Below are 17,565 nucleotides of genomic sequence, written 5' to 3'. Positions count from 1 at the left end.
TTAGCTCAAAATTTCTCACTCTAATAGAGCATCAAATAAAGAATAGAGAGAGTGAGTTTGTCTTTTTGACAAAGAAAGCAGATATAGCTTCAAGTGGTGAGGCTCGGTGCTAGAAGATTACCTATCTTGAGTCCTTTTTGAAGATATAAAGATCTAAAACACAAAAACTCAAGATAAAGAATTAGTTTAATAATCGTAATTATTTGTTATCATCAAAATCTAATAAAAGATTAGGGCCACTAGGCTAATATCTAATACCAACTTAATCTGTCACGACCCGGATTACGGCGGAAGCCCAGGTTACGTCAGCAAATCCGCCTTATACATATGAAGCGTCAAAAAAATTTGTTCATCAAAATTAATTAAAATCTAATAACAGTAGGCATCAAAGTAAAGTAAAAGCTATATACTATAGCAACACTCTAAAGATATACAATCATACCCATACTAGTTCTCAAAATTATACAACACCTCTGACCACTCCAAACCTCAAAGCACTGTAGAGGCTGCTATAATATACACTGATAGGTAGTTCAACTACATACACAAAAAGAGTAGGAGATACTAACTATCCGCAATCTCCTTAACTCGATCAGCCGCTGGTGCAGAAGGTTCTAAAATAAAATATTAATAAAAAGGGTATGAGAACTATTATCAATAGTTCCCAGTGGGTATGATCGTCAACGCCGACGATCTGCACCACTAGGTTCATAAGAGGCAAAAATAGTAAATAACTGAGCAATATGAAAGAACGATACTAATATGAATAATTGCTGAAAATAATTGCTACTATCATGCCTTTACAATATAGCTGAAATTGTAAATTATGTTTTCCATGCATCAATTAGAGACAAAATAAAATACTACACTAATACCGAATCATAGTGACCGACTCAACAGTCAGGTCTAGCATGCACCGCCTCGTGTCCAGCACTCACCTATAGTGGTGCGATACCACAAAGCTACTGTCTGACCCATGCCATAATAATATCTCATAGCCCAACGGAGTGGCACTCGCGAGGTGCTACCCCAACTGAGTATAGTATCACTGTCAACCTCAACATAGCATGCAGCCTATGGTTAAATGTGATGATTAAACAGATTATGATATATTGTCATAGTGTCCAAAATACAGTTATAATCTCACACTATCTGTCACTATTTATTGACCTTTAGAAAATATCTCACACACACACACACACACACACACACACACACACACAGATATATATATAGAGTCCAGCTATGGTGCTTGTAAAAGCACCAAGCACTTGGTGCTTGTAAGTTTTTTTTACTGTTAGATCTACTCCTCGGATCATTTTCAACTATTAGATTATACTATTCAACCAACCACCCACTCAACCCTAGGGGGCCCACATCATCCCAACCGCATATCTCTTAATCCAATGGCTAAAAATCTACAAGCACCAATAATTTGGTACTTTTAAAAGCATAGGAGCTCAATTATATATGTATATAGAGCTAGGCTCCTATGCTTTCGAAAGTACGGGAGGCCCCGTACTTGTAAGTTGTTTTCGATGATGGGACATCCGATTCGGCAATCAGTTCCGTTAAACTTGATCTACGCTATTGGAACTATCTAGAAACCAAATTTCATAATTTTTTGATTTCGTTTGTCTAGTGAACGAGTAGCCTCAAAATGAACGGCTGAAAATGAAAATCTCATAAAACACAGTGATAAAGGATTCAAATTTTAAATCGAAAGTATTGATCTTGCTACTGATGTTAAGTAGAATTTTTTATTAAATTTTCATGTAATTTGGATACTTCTACACCGTTGAACTTAAAAATGTGCCACATCAACCGTTAAAATAGTCATTTTTTAGACCTTTTGATCGCTTAGTAAATGATGTCAAAAAAATCTAAAATTTGGTTTCTAGATAGTTCCAATAGGGTAGATCATACCTAACGAAGCCGATCGTCGAATCGAACGTCCTATTATCGAAAACAACTTACAAGCACGGGGCCTCCCGTACTTTCGAAAGTAGGGGAGACGGACTATATATATATATATATATATCAATTTATTCTACTGGCAAATGTCAAACTATCACTATTATCTCAACTACGTCAACAATTTATCTCACAGGACAAATAAAATAATGTGGATATCGGAATTAGTCCCCACAAATTTTGACAATACGGAACCCACTTATATCACAAATCCAAGAAATTGGACGACAGTCGAAATAGTTAGATGATATGCTACAGCTCTCCTAGTCTGAACGACAGCCACGAAATCAGCTCCTAAAACGTATAAAAAATTAGTTTTTAACTCTCAATTTTTATAAAAATCTATCAAAAGAATCTAAATGAAAAAATAATAATATTACAATACTAACTGCGACGTCGAAACACCAAAAATATATGTGCGCACACTCGACTCGTTCGCTCGCTAGAACGAAACAAAGCTGTCTCTCCTCTATTTTTTTTGGTGCTCAATCTCTCTTTCTCTCTATCTCCCTATTACTTAACCATCTTTAACCAAAGATGTAAATTATAAGGCTGAGGTCTATGTGGAGCCCACACTACAACAGAATTAGGTTATAGGGACACATGTTTGGGACACTTTTGAGTAAGTGTCCCATTTATGCTAAAACTTAAAAAAACATCTACTAATGCCTAAATATAAAGCCCAATCCAACCAAAAATAAAAGATTACTCTACTCAACCCACCACACCTAGTCCATTTGGCCCGATTACAAACAGAAAAAAAAAAAGAAAAGAAAAATCAATTACCATCTTTTTTTCCCTCTTCACTCAATCCACTGAAATTCTAGACGAAGAGCCTTTTCTGTCGTCCTCCTCCGCCACCGCAGCCAACGAGATAGAGTTTCGGCGGTTGCTAAATGCTTAAATAAGTGTTGGTAAATTAGCAGCACTCTTTTAGGTTATAGCGACACTCTTTAACTGCCACTATATACCTAGCGATCCCACATATAGCAACACTTTTTAAAAGTGTCGGTAATTTTAGTTAGCAGCACTTTTTTGACATGTACCTACATTTAAAAGTATCGCTATAGACTGTTTTTGTTGTAGTGCCACCGCCTAATATAGCAAAAATGACAAAATGCCCCTCCAAAGTAAAGTATTTCAACTTTCGTCCTCTATAACTTAAATCTTGAGTTTCAAAGTCCATTTTGCGTCTATTTTGCATCAAACGTCTTCAACTCAATCAAGCATAAATTTATACTGTAATCTTGCCAATTTGCTAAGCTTCAGTATATCACATAATGGTTGTTCCTAAAGTTCACTAACAGAATCAAACTCTCAAGGAGTATAATTGAAATAACTTTGAACACTAGAAGGATATATCTCATATAACGTTATAAGTGGAGTAAATAAGAAAACCTAAAGCTTTTCAAAGGTATATAAGCAATTGTTCCAACTTAAATTTTTTAGGGTGGGGTGGCCTCTACTAGTCACATCAATTAATGCAACTAGTGGGTGCAATGTATATCATACATCTCTTTTGAAGTGTATGTATAGTATTACTCTTTAAAAAAACTAAATTTTAATTTGTCTGCCTATGGTATAGCGCATTTTCACATTTCGATTCCGTTGCTCAAATTAACGAACTCAACTATCATATGATATAACATATTTTTTACTTTGGCACTCTATGGGTTGAAAGGTGACACCTAATTATCCTCTAATTTTATGTTTACTTTACTGTAAGGCCTTATTATTAAATGGTGTGCCACCTTACAGTTTTTTAAAAAATAGGTTAATTTTTTTAGTATGCTTCCATCTACTCCTAATTTTATAGATTCTCCGGAAAAATTATCAATATCAAAACTAACCTTTTAATTTAGGAAGCTGCCCAAATTATTCTTATGAATTAACTTCGTTGAAAATTTGGTTTTCTGCCCGTTTTTCCCATAGGGCGCTTTAGGATTTACAGTCTAGGATTGTAGTGTTTATGGTATAACCGTTAAGGGTGGGGTTAACAAACCCCACCCCCAAAAGTTTCCGTTTGGGGTTAATCCCCATTTTATCCCCGAATCAAACGCTTAAGGGGTAAGTTTGAAGTTGCTTCTAACAAATTTAATTATACTACCCTACTTGGCGATAGGTTTTTTTTTTTTTTTTTTTTTTTTTGATGAGAGCATAGGTAGCACGCTACCGCTTCATTTTTATTTCATTTAGAAATAAAATAAAGCTCTAGCTAAATGTGAATCAACTAGCGAGTCAAAATTGAGGTCTCGAATATCACCATCAAGTCTTTTGCCGTGGCTCTAAGATGGTCACGTTCGCGGTAGGTTCTTAAAATATATAATAATAATACTAATAATTAAGTATGATATTTTAAAACTATTGGTAACAAAAAAAAAAAAAAACGCTCATGTACATGAGGCAAATTAAAGTTCACTCAAAAAAAAAAAAAAAAAGCCTTATCTAACATAGTAATTAAATAAATATTATATAAAAAAAAAAAAAAAAGAAAAAAAAGACAGCAGTTATATTAAGGGCCTATCTCTCCATTCATCATTAAATATCTAAATCTGACTATGCTGTCACCTGCTTTTGTTACAGGCTGTAGTTTTCCTCGGCCCAATTAGAGAAGCTAGTTGTATCTAGTTAAGAAAGAATTACTGCACTTGGTGCATAAGTATATATATAAAAATGCACTGTACTTCTAAATCAATATCTAATTTATCGGATGCACTTTGTAATATTAAGAATGCCTATATATTAAATTATAAACTTTAGTGGCCTATTTTAATTTTACAAATCAAAAAGAATATATTTTATCTTACTGTTTCGATTCATGATGTATCATATATCTTACTAATTAATTACACATTAGGTTTTGACTTTTACATATTCTTGTTCTTTTTTTTAAAAATTGTTCATTCCTTTTATACCTTAATTATTTGTGTATTTTTTTCAGTACGATAAGATAGCCTACTAACATAATTTAATTATATTTAATTTTCATAATAATTGTGAATTGTTTACTTTTATTGGTTGTAGAGAATGTCATCAAATCATCCTTTTATAAATAAAAACAAACTTTTATTGCGGCTTTAATAAGAAAATAAAAAAGTAATCTTTTAAGTACATGTGAAACGGATGAATGATAGTGTGCATCGGACAAATATTAGAGCATAGTCTCCAAACTAGTTTGTTGGGGATATTACGATCGCGCCATGTGACAGATCAGACAGCCATGTATATATATATATATACTATATATATACTATATATTTATATATATAGTATGGGGCATTGCTTATATATCCTGAAAAATTTCGACTTTCCTTTACCCCTCTTAGAAGGTAATATTGAAAATATTTTGTCCTTTCAAATATACCTTCATCATCACCGACTTTCTTATTTGCCTTAAATCGAGGACACAAAAAAGTATTTTTGACTTTTGGTCTGTTTCAAAATATATCCTCTACCGTCACTAACATTCTTATTTGCTATTAAGTTAAGGGCAAAATTAGCATTTTAATTTTTTTTAATTATGGTAGATATTTAATTTACGTTTAATCCAAGTTAACTTAACATGAGAAGCTGCCGAGTATTTACAATAACGGCCTGTGGAACATATTGAGAGGCATTTAAAAAAAAAAAAAATAGATGGTAAATCGGTTATTTTTCAAATTATATATATATCGAGTGCCACAGCTCGGATCGTAATGGGTATAAATATCCGAAATTTATCCGAATCTGAAACAAATGAAATGGATATATCGATATAAGTTGATATGATTCGGATATGAATATTAAAACATAGAAACCCGAGGATAAGGATTTTGACTATACCCGACCCGAACCGAAGATTTATTGTAATATATATATTATATATATATATATTATATAGAGTTGAGCTAGTAATACTTGTAAAAGTATTATGTGAGTGGTGCTTTTTTTTTAGCCATTGGATGAATAGATGTGAGGTTGAGATGATGGTGGTAGGTGGTGGTAGGTGGTGGTAGGTGAATAGTGTTGATCAAGGACTATTAGTAATCAAGGAGTAGATCCAATGAGCTAAAAACCTAATAGCATCATGGGGGTAATACTTATAAAAAGTTATTCTAGCTCAATCTATATATATATAAATGAGTAGAATAACTTTTATAAGTATTACCCCATGATTATTAGGTTTTACGCATTGGATTACTCCTCTATTTACTAATGTTTTGGATCAAACACTATTCCACCTACCACCACTACACCTCATCTTAACCTCACATCTCCTCATCCAATGGCTAAAAACTCGAAAACACCACTCACATAATACTTTTACAAGTATTCTAAGCTCAACTCTCCTCTCTCTCTCTCTCTCTCTCTATATATATATATATATATATATATATATATATATATATTTGATGTCATATTTGAATTTGTTTTTTAAAAATTTAGATTTAATATAATATATTTTGAAATATTGAAAAAAGAAATAATAATTTTGAATTCAAATTTTTTGGTTTGGACTTGGGTTTGGATTTGGATTTGAATTTTTAGTCGGGTTCGAATTTGGATATGAATTTTTAAAATTCGTTGGATTCGAATTTAAGTTCGGATCTCGGGTTTGAAGTCTGATTCGGATTCGAATATTTGAAAATCCACTCCGAATCCGACAGTTGACACCTCTATCCTCAGCTTCCGACATGAAAGGAAAAAACAAAATTTTGTTTTCCAGAGAGGAGGGTGGTTATCTGCGGGTCAGGGGCTCGGAGACAAACTTAAAGAAAGCAAAAATTAAAAAAGGAAAAAAAAAAAAAAAACAGCTGTTACATTAAAACCATGCCACGACGCATGCATGTCATTTACATTCTGGGCCTAGACATATAAATAAACAACAAATTAAATGCGTTGTATTTCCGGAACAATTAAATAAGCCACACATATAATAAATTCTCTAAAGTTTGTTCCTTTGGGACCCAACCACCGAATGAATACGCGACCGAGAAATAAATAACACGTCCCCAATCAATTAGGCGCACTATGTAATTAAATACAACATCGCACGGACACCAAACCGCAGGAGAGAAATTATTTCCTGCACCCGGTGTACCCATACTTTCGTACACCACCAATAGTAATGGACAGTAAATGAGGAGTGGTGCACCCACGTACGGAAGAGTTGGGTGCTGGGAATAATTTTGTATCTGCCAAACTATAGTGCCCCGTACATTATCTGCGCAACTGCCGTAGATCTGTCGCTGTTCCTTTTAAATACGTAAAATTGCATCAACAACCCTCAAGCATAATCGATTGTGAAGTAGGTCTCTCAACTTTTTTTTTTTTTTTTTTTTTTTTTTTTTTTTTTTTTTTTTTCTTTTACAGTGTTTAGTAAAAACAAGGTTATCAAGCTCAACAAAAAGAAAAGCTCAAATTTAATTTAATTAAGTGTTTTCGAGAAAATAAAAACAAAAGCTCAAACCTCTTGAAAGAATTTTTGTATAATACTTTTTTTCAAAGCATTTATTTGAATGCACATTATTAATTAATTTTATAAATAATAGGTTATATAGGACGTACGTATAGAACTTATCCGAACTTCAGACTATTTTAAACTGATTATTCGATCTTTCAAAATTTTTATTTTATAAAAATTTTTTTAATTTGTGTGATTTGAGTTAGCTAACTGTATTTTAACTTCAAATTTTAAGTTAATAAATTTATTTTTACAAATTTATAGAAATAAAAATTATACGAGAAAAAAGTTAATTTCATACAACTTCCTATTAATATATCGAATACCAAATATATATTACAACAAAGTTCATCTTTATTTCTTTCTGTAAACGTCCGGTGATATTTATATTTGTTTCTCTAGTTTGTTACGTTAGAGTACTATTTATTTGTTAACAGAGAATAAGTGAAATGATATTTTTGCTATTATAAATATGTCTCTCTAAAAATTTCAGCCGTTAGAATTACGCAAAAATATTCTTTTAAAAATTTTCAATGGTTATCTTGTTCTTTAATTTCTACTATAAAAAATAATATAAGAGGGATAAAAAGATAAATTTACCTCATTCACTAACCATGGCGAAGTCTTTTAGCTATGGTGAACTATATTCTTTTAGCAGATCCATATGAAAAATTGAATTTTATAGAAATATATTCGCTATTTAATATGTTTGTAAGGTAGTTATATTTAATTAATCAAAAAAACTAACTCTAAACTAAATGAATTGATTCAAATTTTTAAGTCAAAATAACATTGATGGAGAGACTGAAGTCAAATAAATTAAAAAAATAAAATAATAAAATTAAAGCTGTAAAGATTTAAATAGTCTAACCAATATGGTCCACCGACAGGATAACGCTTTTACTAAAATAATATGCAGTAGGGCCAAAATTAAGTTTTTGGCCTAGCTAACTATCAAAAAGTTCTGAGAGTACTTACGCAAGTAACACAACTTAAATAATTAGAGAGAAGAGAAGAAAAGATAAGAAAAAAGAAGCTACTTAATTTATTATGTTTATGTATGAATATGCGTGCGTACGTACCCATCTTCTTGATCATTGGCTTCCCCGACGCCGGCAGGCAGAAGTGGTTGACTGCAGCGCGGAAGTCCGGCACGAGATCTTCGGCCGCGGCCGAAAAAGCAGCAGCAGCAGCAGCCGGCGCCTGCTCGGAGGCGCCACAGGCGGAGGAGCGGCCGGCCTTCTTCCGCAGGTAGGCGGCGGCGTACCGCAGCTTCTCGTGCCAGGGGAGTATCGACACGGCGACAGCGGCCGCGTGCCGGCGCAGCAACTCGGCGGCGACGCGCATGAGGTCGCGCTCCACCGAGAATCCGGTGATCCCCTCGGCGTCCTCCTCCCGCGACGCCGACCGGTACGCGCGGTCCTCCTGCGCCCCGTGCGTCCGCAGCAGCCGCGCAAGCCGGTACTTGGCAGGCCTCCCTCCTGCCGCCCCCGCCGCCGCCTTATTCCCGCGGTTGGTGACGAGCGCCGCCGAGCACCCCATCCGGAAGAAGCAGTTCAGCACCAGCTTCCGCGGGTCCGTCCCGTTGTACCACCCCGTCGACACGATCTCCGTGCTCATCACGATCGCGTACGACCTGCATGCAGTTGAATATATATATATATAAATAAAAATAAATAAAAGATCGATATATATACTTATTAGGAACTAATTATAAGTCGCCCAATTAATTTCTTCGTCGATCGGCAGCTTCAATATTTGTAAAGAATTAAAGGAATGGATTGGTTGCATGCACGGCACGGCATGCACGTATAGAGGTACGTAGGACCTCCTGTTTATATTGCTGAGCAGAGTTCTGGCCACGTCCACGCCGACGACTCCCGCGGAGCACCCCATGCCGGAGAGGTTGAAGGACCTGACGTCGTGCCGCATGCCGTAGCGGTTGACGACGATGGCCGACAGCGAAGGCGAGGGGCAAAACCCGCTGCAGTTGATGACGAGCGCGTCGACGTCGAGAGGGCGCACGCGGGTCTTGGCGAAGAGGTCGTCGAGGGTGGGGAAGAGGAGCATGTGCACCTCCCTCATGGCGTCGAGGTGCGTCGCGGAGGGCGGGATGTAATGCAAGGAAGGGGGGAAGTAGGTCTCGTTGCCCATGCCGGAGGAGGTGATGACTTTGGTCATGAAGGCGACACTGTCGGCGTCGAAGCAGTTGATGAGTGAGAGGTGCTCCAGAAGCCCCGCGATTGGCACGCGGTACCGCCGCGGGGGTTTGAGGCACGAGAAGTCGAGAAGATAGGTCTGTTTCCTGGTCGCGAGAGCGCGGCGGAGAAGAAGGGTGAGAGAAATGGGGAGGAGGTGGTACCAAGGGTTGCATTTGTGGACGAAGATGAAGGTCTCGATGGAGAGACATACGAGGAGTGTGAGGAGGTTGAGGAGTTGGAGGAGAAAGGAGAGGAGGTAGTCTTTGTGGGCAATCTCCATTGTGTTGAGAGAGAGAGAGAGAGAGAGAGAGGGGTGAAGCGATTAGGATAGGATGGTATAGAGGGGTCTGTTTTGATACTTAATGGGTTGCTTGCATGTATATAATGAGAAGGGAAGAGGCTTCGTGGTCGTGGGGGATATGAGCGTGCATGTGCTCTCAAGGGAAACAATTTGGTTTGGATTTAGATAGGGGTTGGGGGGTTGGCCTTGTGGTCTGGGTGGGTGGTTGGGAGCGGAGCGGTGTGAGACAGCCTAGATAGTGGGTGTTTGACTGTTGTAGAGAGAAACAAGGAGGGCAGTAGAGGCGCTTTAAATTTAAAAGAAAAAAAATTCCATGTATCTACCTATAAATATTTAGTATAAAAAATTATATATAAACATGTAGTTGAGCTGGAATACTATCGATAAGTAATGAGCTTCATTGCCATCTATTTATTTTCGTTGATGGAGCTTCCAAATCAACGATCGACACCGTTGAACACAATCTATACCACTTAAAGTATTTAGAAACTAAATTTCAAATCTTTTCGACATCATTGATCTAATGATCAAAGAGTTTCAAAATTTGTAATTTTAATAGTTGATATGAAGCGTTTTCTAGTTTAACGGCGCAAAGATATTCAAATCAATTGAATTTTGGTTAGAAAATTTTTTAAACTATTTAGAATAAAACCTATACTCTCGATCTCGATTACAAGACTTCTATCATCACTTTCTAGAGGATATTCATTGTCCGCAGTTCATTTTGTGTCTACTTGATGGACAAGAGAACAATATCGTAAAAGTATGAAATTTGGTTTCTAGATGGTTCAAGTGGTATAGATCATGTTCAATAGCGTTGATCGTCGATTTGGAGGCTCCATCATCGAAACCAAATGGGTGATAACGGAGTCCGTTTGTAAAGCTGTCCAAAATATCCGATGTATCATACCCGACCCGGATCCTACCCGGACCCTATCCGGGCCTGAATCAGACCTGATAAAAAATGAATAGTATACGGGTAAAAAAAAATTTTCATTAAAGTTTCGGGTATGGATCCGGATATTTTATTACCCATATTGAATTTGGACCTGACCCGAATCCAACTTTTAAATAGGTAGGGTCCGAAATAGCTTTTAAATTCGGACCCGAATCCAGACGCAATGAAATATCCGATAGTAAATAAAATATATAGATTTGAACTTTTGAAGTTGAGAGATAAATTTTAATAGAATTTATAGACGAGGGATCTCTAAGTATTTTTATCTTAGTGAAACTATGAAACTCTAACCGCTCATTTACTCCTTTCTTTTTCCTAATTTTTTTACTCTTTATTTTTTACTCTTTCCTTTCTTTTTTCTAATTTTTTTACTCTTTATTTTTTTGTTTTATTTTCGTCTAAAAGTTTTTTATGAAACAATATTTTCATCGTCGTCATCATCAGCGATATTAATTCTTTATAGACATGGTACGGGTGAGTTTTTTTTCTTCCAAATCTCTTCTCCAATTATAGTCAACAACCTAGTTTTTTTTAATGAATATTCTATTTAGTAGATTTTCTAATTCCTCTTTATTTTTTCCTCTTTTTTTTTAAATGTTAGTATATAATATTAGTAATTACTATAACTTATATTCTCTTATAGGGGGAGATTTATAGTTGGTTCACGGACTATTTAATAAAGTCTATAAAAAAAAATATGTATACGGATATCCGTACCCGATTTAGACTTAACTCGTACCAGATGTTGAACAGATAGTATATGGGTAGTCACTATCCAGACCCGCTCAAATAAACCCGATGGATATATTAGTAACTTAAGTGCTCAGATCCGGACTCAATTCGAAATTAAATGGACAGGGAATTTTTTTTTCTAACCATTTTTTCTTAGGGTATGGATACAGTATATCAACTATCCATACCGGATCCGGTCCACGGACACCTTTATCGTTGGATAATGGGATGTGCGATTAGGATAATAGTGGTCACCGGTTAGGTTAATAGTGGTACCCTAGGGTTGAGTTGGTAGTTGGTTGAATAGTACGATCTAATGGGTGAAAATGGTTAAAGGAGTAGATCTAACGGCAGAAAACTTATGAGTACAAAATGGCTTATACTTATAAACTTATGACTATATATATATATATATATATAGAGTAGGGCTAGAATACTTGTAAAAGTATCATGGGGGTGATACTTGTGTGTTTTTAGCCCTTGGATGGAGAGATGTGAGGTTGAGATGATGGTGGTAGGTGGTGGTAGGTGGAATAGTATTTAATCCAAGGGCTATTAATAATTAAAAAGTAGATCCAATGGTTTAAAACCTAATAGCACCATGATGGTGATACTTGTGAAAGTATCATAGCTCAACTTTATATATATATATATATACTATAGAGAGAGGAGAGAAGAGAATCAGACAAGAGAAGAGAGAAGACGAAGAAGAAGAGAACTAAGGTCTAATCTATAACTCTAAATGAAAGCACAACTTTTCTGCCACGTGGCAAGAAATCCTTCATCCTTATCATCTCTCCTTATCCAATATTTTCATGATCCTTTAACATCCATTAAAATCCTCACTAAATCCTCACAAATACTACTTAGATATAAGGGTTTAAGAAAACCACGTTTAAAAGCATTTCTTCAACCGTCTCACATAATTCATCTCATTAATCTTACATGCGAGACCCTCTATTTTACGATTTTTTTAAAATAAACACTACTAGACTAAAATAATATCATCATTATTACAATATTATTTTAACTAAAATTTTTTTACTCGAAGTATAACTTTTCTCCTTTCATTTTTTTAATAAAATAATCTCATCTTTATTTAATAAAACCTAAAAAATGCTCTTCACACACCACCTTTTAAAATATCTAATCTTTCAACAATTTATATTTTTTTTATAAACCCGCTATAAATGACTTTTCTATTTTTTTTTTCTACTTCTTCTCAATTCATACCGAGGCATCCGCTCCATATATCGATTTGATCCCCCGTGTTACCTAATCCCTTAATCCAATACCATCCAATCTTACAAAGAATAATACAACTCTCACTAATGGTTTTCTACTTCTGACAGTTATTCTCCATTAATCTAACTATTTCATTATATAGTATCTCATAATTAAATAACTAAATCTCTTAAGAAGGTGTTTATTTTTTCCTATAAATTATTTGTGAAAAAAAATTCTAACAAAAAAAATATATTTTCATATTCGTTATCAGATTTCATAAAAAATAGTACTTTACTTTTCTAAATTTTTTATCAGAGAAATAAAAAATTATGGAGAAATGTGTTTTTTATGAAAAAATAAACAAATAAATTTTTTAAAAATAATTTTTCACGCTTTTTCAAGAGTCAAACACTAGGTTAGGGCTTATTGTTGGTTTTAACTTGACCCAAATCCAACAACCAATCAACAAAATTAACCTGGCTCTATCCAAATCTTAACCCGGCTCGAGTCCACATATGACCCAAATTTTCCCACTAGCTAATTAAAAACCCTCCACATTCCTTAATAATTAATTAAGATGTTACAAATCCCTTAATTTTGTTTCTCCCACTACCATTAATTGATTAATTATTATTACACCTCAATCTAAGAGACCTTCTTACATTCCTTAAAACGTATATATGCATGCATGCCCTTTCACTTTTCATTTTCCTATTCATATTTATTAATCGATTCCACCTCTATAAATATGAATATTTTCATGAACATCTATTTATTCATATGATCACTCACAAGTGTCTCTACTGAAGTTTCTCATGGCTTCTCTCTTCAAACAATCTATTTTCATCTTGCTTGCAGCATCCTCCCTCGCAACCGTGTTTCAGATGACGTGGTCCTTCCTCCTTAGTTTAGGGTTTTTCTAATTTTTTTTTTTCTTTTTCTTTCAATTATACTCTTTTTGCCCCTTCATCTACCCCATGTAATTTAACCCCCTACAATTATTAAATTACCCGATCGGCCTTTCGGCCCGCCTGCAGTCGGACGGCATGAAGCACTGCTGGGACTCACTGGTGGAGCTCTGGTCTTGCGCGGGAGAGGTGATCCTCTTCTTCCTCAACAGCGAAACGTACCTGGGCCCGAGCTGCTGCCGGGCCATTCGCGTCATCGAGCATCACTGCTGGGCCACTGACGTCTTGCTGGCGTCCCTCGGCTTCACCGCTCAAGAAGGAGACATACTGCGCGGCTACTGCGATCCAACAAACGATTCCTCCGACCCGTCGACGCCGCCACCGCCGCCGGCCCCGCCGTCTATCCCTCTAGGGCCAGCATCCCACTAGAATCGAGAAATGGTGTCTGGTGTTTTTAACTGTTAAAGTGGTGGCCCATGCACATAAGTTTGCATGGTTTGTGTTAGTCACTTTGATGTGAGTCATACCTATATATGTGTGTGTGTGTTAGGGTCAAATGGGCTTAGTATGGTTGGGTCATATGTGAACCTGATATGAGTCATTATTAATCCCCAATGTGTAAGATGACGTGGCACTTCTTCCTTAGTTTAGAATTTTTCTAATTTTTTTTTCTTTTCTTTCAATTATATTATTCTTTGAACCGAACCAACAAGTTTTTTTTTACATATTTTATTTTTTTTAAATTTTTTTAATCCGAACTGGTCTATTTTGTTATGTATATTCTTTGAATTCGATTTTTTTTCTCTTCTTTCAATTATTCTTTTTTGAACCTCTTCTTCTTTCTATTTATTTTTTTGAACTGAATTGACATATTTTTGTTATATATTTTGTGTCGAAACCGATTTTTATTGAACTGGCTTCATCTCTACTTTTTATTTTTTTTAATAAAATCGGATTTTATATTTGTAGGTTTACCTTTTCAATTTTAAAATATGATATATTAACTTAAAATAATGAAAATCACCCTAAAATTCTAAATCATATGAATGGAGTAAATTTGCATATATATATATAATATATATATATAATATATATATATATATATATATATATATAATATATATTATATATATATATATATATAGTTTTATTTAGAAGTCTTTTATTTAATTGACTTTCTTTGTTTTTGTATTTTGTATTTATGATTTGCTTTAGTAGAATTTATTACTTTTAAATATTTTTCTTGCCTTTATTATTTAATAGAATATGTGTTTAAAGTAAAACACGTGTTAAAAGTAAAACAAAAGCCCTACGTGTATTCTTCGACAGCAAATGACATCAACTGTTAATACGACATCAACTTCGGCGTTTATTTGGCAAAATATGTGCAAATTTTCGTACCCTCCCAAATATGAATACTATGGTCGCAGCGCCAACAACTCTATCTTTTGTTTGATGTGCAGGTTCCTAGAGGTAGCCGATTTATGAAATAATTACATATTGCTCATATTAATTATTTATTTGAAATTATAATTATTTTAATTTTGCATATTATAGTGCTTGTTTGTTGCAATGATTATCTACATCTACAACCTTCTTTTATTTTTTATGCTATTTCTATCCACAAATCAACTTAAATTATTTAGCTTCATTCAATCCAACTTATAACAAAATATAACTTAATAGACAAATTAAAACTTAACTAATGATCTAATTTAACAAATTGCACTTAAATTAAACGTGCATGATCATCTCTGAAATATAATTGGAGTTTTTTGTTGAATTCTTAACCTTTTCTATCTAATTATCAAGTCCTTTCATCTAAAACTTATTATTATATATCAAAACAACATATATCATGCCACCTTTCCAAAATCTTAACCTGGTAAACAAGATCTAAGAAATAATATACAACTATGTTGTCATAAAATGTTTTAAAATATGCCTTAAAACATTCAATGCATAGTTTATATTTTATTGATATAAATAGAAAATAACTTGAATGTGTACTCTTATTTGCATTTAAATCCAGTTTTCGATTCCGATAAAGAAGAGAAGTAAGAATATTTTCCAGCAAAACTATCACAATACTTAATTTCTATAATATTTTAAGAATATCTGTATAATAGACTTATTTTATTTTGAACTTTATAGTATGTAGGGAGCAAATGGATCCAGGTTGGGAGCTCCGCCCGCGATCCGCGCCCTGAATGGGTGGTAAGTGGGAAAAAAAATATAGAAAAATATACCGCGCCGAATCCGCCGATCCGCCAAGTAAATGGAGCGGAGTGGGAGACTCTTTTCTTCTCAATCACTCCCGATCTATTAAAAAATCCGCATCCCGCCCGCTGGCCGTCCCGATCTGCCCCGAATGGAGCGGTAAGTGGAAGCCAAAAAATAAAAAAAAGTAACCCACCCCGAATCCGCCCCGCCCAGATAAAAATGGAGGAATTGGGGGCACTCTCCCTGCCCCCGGATCCGCCCCATTTCAATCCCTAACAGTAGACTAATATACTATGAATTTAGAATTTGATAAAATTCTAAAGTTTCTAACCACATTTATTGAAGAATAAGTGCTGTTTTAGAGCCATATAACTTTCATTCAAAATTTTATAATTTAGAAAAATTAGTATTTAGAATTCTAACTATAATCTTATTTTTTAAAATTTTGAATTTTGAATTTCATTATCTACCCGCTGCATCGCGCGGGTTTCTACACTAGTATACTATTAATAGCACCAAGTCATCGGTGCTACCAAGTTTTTGGCTATTGGATTAAGAGATATGCGGTTAGGCTGATGTGGGCCCCCTAGGGTTGAGTCGGTGGTTGGTTGAATAGTATGATCTAACGAATGAAAATGATCACAAGGGTAGATCTAATGACGGAAAACTTGGAAGAACCAAGTGCTTCGTGCTATTAATAGAATAGTAGCCGGACTCTATATATATTACTATGCTATTAATAGCACCAAGTCATTGGTGCTACCAAGTTTTGGCCATTGGATTAAAAGATGTGTGGTTAGGATGATGTGGGCCCCCTAGGGTTGAGTGGATGGTTGGTTGAATAATATGATTTAACAGGTGAAAATGATGAAAAGGATAGATCTAACGGCGGAAAACTTGGTAGCACCAAGTGCTTCGTGCTATTAATAGCATAGTAGTCGTGTTCTCTCTCTCTTTCTATGCTATTAATAGCACCAAGTCATTGGTGCTACCAAGTTTTGGCCATTGGATTAAAAGATGTGTGGTTAGGATGATGTGGGCCCCCTAGGGTTGAGTGGATGGTTGGTTGAATAATATGATTTAACAGGTGAAAATGATGAAAAGGATAGATCTAACGGCGGAAAACTTGGAAGCACCAAGTGTTTGGTACTTTTACAAGCACCATAACCGGACTATATATATATATATATATATATATAGAGAGAGAGAGAGAGAGAGAGAGAGAGAGAGAGAGAGAGAGAGAGAGAGAGAGAACTAGGCTGGAATACTATTAATAGCACCAATAACATGGTGCTATTAAGTTTTCTGCCCTTGGATTAAAAGATGTGCGGTTAGGATGATGTGGGACCCCTAGGGTTAAGTGGGTGGTTAGTTGAATAGTATATTCTAACGGTTAAAAATGATAAAAGAGGTAATCTAACGGCAGAAAACTTGGTAGCACAAAATGCTTCGTGCTATCGATAGTATCCCAGCCGGACTATATATATATATATATATATATATATATATATATATATATATATATATATATATATATATATATATAGAGATATAGAGAGAGAGAGAGAGAGAGAGAGAGAGAGAGAGAGAGAGAGAGA

General features: G+C 35.0%; 1 protein-coding gene across 1 annotated transcript in view; it reads right to left on the bottom strand.

Annotated features, from left to right (window-relative positions):
• LOC109728521 (3-ketoacyl-CoA synthase 4-like) overlaps positions 1–10,098 on the bottom strand; it is a 19,508-nt gene extending 9,410 nt beyond the window's left edge. The window contains exons 1-2 of the mRNA XM_020258938.1: positions 9,246–10,098; positions 8,500–9,053 (exon numbers count right to left, since the gene is read on the bottom strand). Of these exons, the coding sequence (XP_020114527.1) occupies positions 8,500–9,053; positions 9,246–9,898 (1,207 nt within the window). The 5' untranslated portion in view covers positions 9,899–10,098. The remainder of the gene's footprint in view (positions 1–8,499; positions 9,054–9,245) is intronic.

The sequence above is a fragment of the Ananas comosus genome, linkage group 24, assembly GCF_001540865.1.
Source record: "Ananas comosus cultivar F153 linkage group 24, ASM154086v1, whole genome shotgun sequence".
NCBI classification, from domain to species: domain Eukaryota; kingdom Viridiplantae; phylum Streptophyta; class Magnoliopsida; order Poales; family Bromeliaceae; genus Ananas; species Ananas comosus.
The sequence above is the reverse complement of the archived record's forward strand: the minus strand, read 5'-3'. Positions and strand labels throughout refer to the sequence as shown.